This window comes from Chenopodium album, chromosome 26 (assembly GCF_948465745.1).
Source record: "Chenopodium album chromosome 26, dcCheAlbu1.1, whole genome shotgun sequence".
Taxonomy (NCBI): Eukaryota; Viridiplantae; Streptophyta; class Magnoliopsida; order Caryophyllales; family Amaranthaceae; genus Chenopodium; species Chenopodium album.
In genome coordinates this window covers 3,353,015-3,357,672 of record NC_137859.1, presented here as the reverse complement: position 1 = coordinate 3,357,672, position 4,658 = coordinate 3,353,015, and the positions used below count along the sequence as shown (strand labels likewise).

At 40.2% G+C, this 4,658-nt stretch overlaps 1 protein-coding gene across 1 annotated transcript; it reads right to left on the bottom strand.

Annotated features, from left to right (window-relative positions):
* Positions 1-2,688: 2,688 nt before the first annotated feature.
* LOC145618186 (uncharacterized) lies at positions 2,689-4,658 on the bottom strand. The gene has a single exon (XM_081672972.1). The coding sequence runs from the start codon at positions 4,532-4,534 to the stop codon at positions 3,335-3,337; it is 1,200 nt and encodes a 399-aa protein (XP_081529098.1). The 5' UTR covers positions 4,535-4,658; the 3' UTR covers positions 2,689-3,334.

Sequence of the window (4,658 nt, the reverse complement as noted above, 5' to 3'; positions counted from 1 at the left end):
CGTATTTGCGTATATTACTTACATTAGATATATATTGTTGAATGACCAACTCAATTAAAATTTAAGCTAATAGTTAAAGCCTAAGATTGGTTTATATACTCTATCACATCCCTTCACATGAGAATTCTCTGGGCTTAAAGTGTGGATACAACACTATAACCAAAACCTAAAACTGACGGTTGAAATCCAAGATCGGTTTATATACACTATACCTACCTTGAATTACATGCACACCTTAGTCGGCTTAGTGTTAGAAATTAGTCAACTTTGTCACTGGTGAGAGTAAAAACGACGTACCTCACGGATTAAAGTACTGGTGGTGAAACCGACTGCATTCAAACTACTTTTATGCCTAAAAATAATGAAGTGCGGTGTGTCTCTTCTGCTAATGGTTATTGTAGCCTTGTAGGGAATCAGGTGTAGGCCCTGTGGGCCGGGAAGCCCAATTTACGGTTGGTTTCTGTTTTATTCTTCATTTTATCTCTTTTTTTTTCCAGTCAAAGTAGATAAAGTAAGGTGAAATGATATCAATATTATGGCCCCATAAGTTAGTAATTAGCGTTGATTTTGGCTACTTTTTCCTCTGCTCATGACTCATATGGTTGTATACTTTCCATTTACTACTCTGCTTTTGTCCTGCTTAAGTACCTATATAGTTGAACTGTTTTGGAGATTAGTTAGAATATTTTTAAGGATTTTTTGACATTTGCTACCACTAAAAACGCCTCTCTTCAGATTCGGTACCAATTTTTTTTGAAATTTTACTTTGCTACCATCAAAATCAGATTTTGTTAAAAACAACTACCACTTAACGGAATCCGTTAGGATTTCCGTTAAGTTTATTAAAAAAAAAAAAAATTGAAAAAAATATTTAAGGAAAAAAAAGAAAAAACCCAGCCACCCCATTACCACCCCCTCCCCTAAACTGCCACCCACCCCTCCCCCTCCCACCTGCCGGCGGTCGGCGCCAAAAGAGTCGGCCGGCGCCGGCGACCTCACCCACGACCCACCACGACACCACCCTAAACCCCAAACCTAGACCACCACCACCACCAACAACCCTATTCCCAAAACCCACGAACCCAGATCTCACCACCACCACGACACCACCCTAACCCTAAACCCAGACCACCACCACCGACAACATATACCCACGAACCCAGCCCCACCACCACCGACAACCCAATACCCACGAACCCTATACCCACGAACGCAATACCCACGAACCCAGACCACCGAAACCACTAAACCCAAACCGTGGAATCGGGTTTCGAGGGGAAGGGGTTTGGATCGGGTTTTCAAGGGGAGGGGGGCTGAGAACGAGGTTGGGATCGAGGTTGGAAAGGCGTTTTTAGGGGAGGATCACGACGCCGGCGCCGACACGGGGGCTAGATGGCCGGATTCGCGGGCAGGGGGCTCCCAGGCGACGGTGGAGGTGGTTTGGGTAGCCGGTGGGTCCGTGGGTGAGGAAGGGCTGGTGGTTGGGTGGTGGTTGCGGTGGGTTTGATGTTGAATAGTGGTGGTGGATTAGGCAGTGGGTGGGAAGGAGTGGTGGTTGGACGGTGGTTGGGTGGTGGTAACGGAAATAGTAACAGTTGAAGACAAGTGGTAGTGAATTTTAACAAAGTCTTATTTAGGTGGTAGCAAAGTAAAATTTTAAAAAAAATTGGTACCGAATCTGAAGAGAGGTGTTTTTAGTGGTAGCAAATGTCAAAAAATCCTATTTTTAATTGATTCAAGGAAATTAATTATCATTCCATGGCCGGTTCCAAGATCACGGTATTAAATTTAACTTTCCATTGTCTTAAATTAATAACGTGTTTGATATATACTGGCATATGAGGTGTACACGCTCACATATGGTGTACAGAGGTTGATGATACACGTTCACATGTGGTGCACGATGCTCGATGATTGAGAGCTTATGCGCGATAAGATAATAGTAAAATCAAAGTAAGTTTTCACATGATTGAAGACTTGTTACATTGGAAATAAACCTTTATACTATTGATAATAATAAACACATGCTCGACAAGTTAATAATTTCTTGTTTCCTCAAGCCTCCGAGTTGGGGGAAATTAATCTCAACAGGGTGAATATTGATTTTTAAAAAAGGATTGTTGATGTACTGAAACATGTTTGATTTATCCTAGAAATATGATGATTTTCAGAGGATTTAGTACTAGTCACTACTTTTTAATCAATGTTACATTCTTTTCATGCTGGATCTGGTTGGGAGATTCTTGATTTCTTGATCTTCCAAGTAAAGAATTTTATCATTATAATACTAACTGAAACTATCAAAACTGATATATATACTTCTCTTAATTAGCTAATGAAATGATCACAATTTGTACTTCGTATAATCGTATATTACATGCATGCTGCCTTTATTATATAGTTAAGTTGCATAAATTTGTATCACAAAAAAAAAAAAAGAAAAAAAGAAAAAAGGAAGTTATGTATTCTGTAACGAGTCAAATGTACAATGGAATGATCCTATAATGAATCAAATTTGGACTTCGTGTTACTTGTGCCTCAACGTATACGTAATGTTTCTTGGAAGGGAGAAAATGCAATGCATATTCCTAGAGTGGGAATAATATACATGGAGTAGTCAATTAGTTTTGTTGTTTATATTAAGGGTAGGATTTTCCTTATCTTCTCTCTACTTTCAAGTGTCTAGTCCATAATAATGGATCAAAATAAAAATCGTGAGATTTAATGTCTAGTCAGGGTCATTCTTACAATAAATTGTTTAATATAATGAGATAAGTTGTGCAAAAGAAGTAAATAACAAAGAGCAACAATATATACGGAGTAATATCCGCACATTCATGCCTAAGCTAATCGTATTTGGGATCGATGGGGAACTTTGTTACACGAACAATTACCAATTTGCTACAAAGTATATAGTATTGCAAATATTACATTAATTAAAGATCATACATCAACTACCATGACCAAAATTTTACCTTCCAACACATATCAAACAACTAACACTTGAAGGTTTTGACACCTACATGGGTACATCATCTATTTTTTTCTTATCAAAACTACAATTTTTCTGATTCAAATAAAACAACAGACTCACATGATGATGACACTAGACTAATTAAGTGGTACTAGAAAAATATTTACAAGTTTAATTATGGTTGTCAACCAAAGTTCCAACGACATAAACCAAAACACATGCATGCTTTAATTTATCATCATCCAACGACCAACATCATATTACCTCACGTGTTCTCCACGTGATACCATCAGTAAATTTATCGATGTAAACCAACCTGAATTGAACCTGACCCAACCCGACCCAAACAGGTTCTTCAGGTCACACCGAATATACAATCACGAAGCAAGGGAGCACCGCCCTCGGGTTAAAAACAAGGAGCTCATCATCATCCATCTTACCCATCCCAGCCGAGCTCCGACCCACCAACGAGTCGAATCCCGGGTCCTCCTTATCGGCCACCATCGGATCACACCCAACACGACCCGCCACAACCCGACAAACGAGCATGGCCCGCTTCACGTTCATGAACGCAAACTCGGCCTCCACGTCATTAGGGATCGCCTCATGAGCCCGCCAACTAGTGGCAAAAGTGGAAATTCCATCCAACTTAGGCGAGAACCCTGACCGAATAATCCCACATGCACTACAATAAACCTGGCTACACAAAGCAGAATTACCATGTTGCCCCAAGTTACATAAAAACGTTGTACAATGAAACCTCAACAACTCATTACCGTCCACAATGCACCTCTCGTCTCGCCGCGTCGTAGCGCCACTAGCGGCGCGTGCAACCTCACGCGCCGCCTTAGACTTGACCGCCTCGCGAAAATCCTCGAATTTTGCGAGGATCTTCTGCGAGTTATGAATCTTCAAAATACGGTGAATCTTCGGGAGCTTATTTTTATCAGTCCAACCCGTATTAAATATGATCCATACTATATTCTTACCCGAATCACCATCTCGGAGCTCCGAAACAGCATGCTTAATAGACTGATGTTGTTCTAGAAGACTCTGCTTCTGGAACACTTCACCACAAGAAGGGCAAGGGAAGATATCATTGCGAAGGGGCAAAAACGGGTTTTCATATAAGTCAAACTCAGACCTTGACTCAGATCGGCGTTTACGCGGGCGAGGGCGGAACTCGTAGTCTGAGTCATGAATGGGTAAAACAATAGAGTGTTGAGACGATCTCGGAGATGAAAACGACGTCGTAGAAGTGGTAGTAGTAGTATTAGTAGGAGTTGAAGGGCGTGTTTGTTGAATAATACGTTTATTAGAGGATGTGAAAACTCGCTTAAGAAAACACCAAGAAGATGAAAACGCTCTTTTAGGGGATAGCTTATTGTTGATATTATTAGAGGATTTTCTTTTCTTTGATTGAAGATAATTAAAATCGTTTTTATTATTGTTGTTTTTATTGTTGTAAGAGGAAAAGAAGAAGCAACCAAGATGAATGAAGATAAGGAGGAAAGGGTAGAAGAGCTTGTTGAAGTGAGAAGCTAAGGTTTTGGGTGCCATTTTAATGGAGTTTTTAGAGGGTTTTTTTGTAAGTTTGTTAAGGGGTTGTTTGGTTCAGTCCATTGGAGGAGAGAGAATGAAAAATGGATGGAATGAGCAATGAAGAAAGGAGAGATTAGGTGGT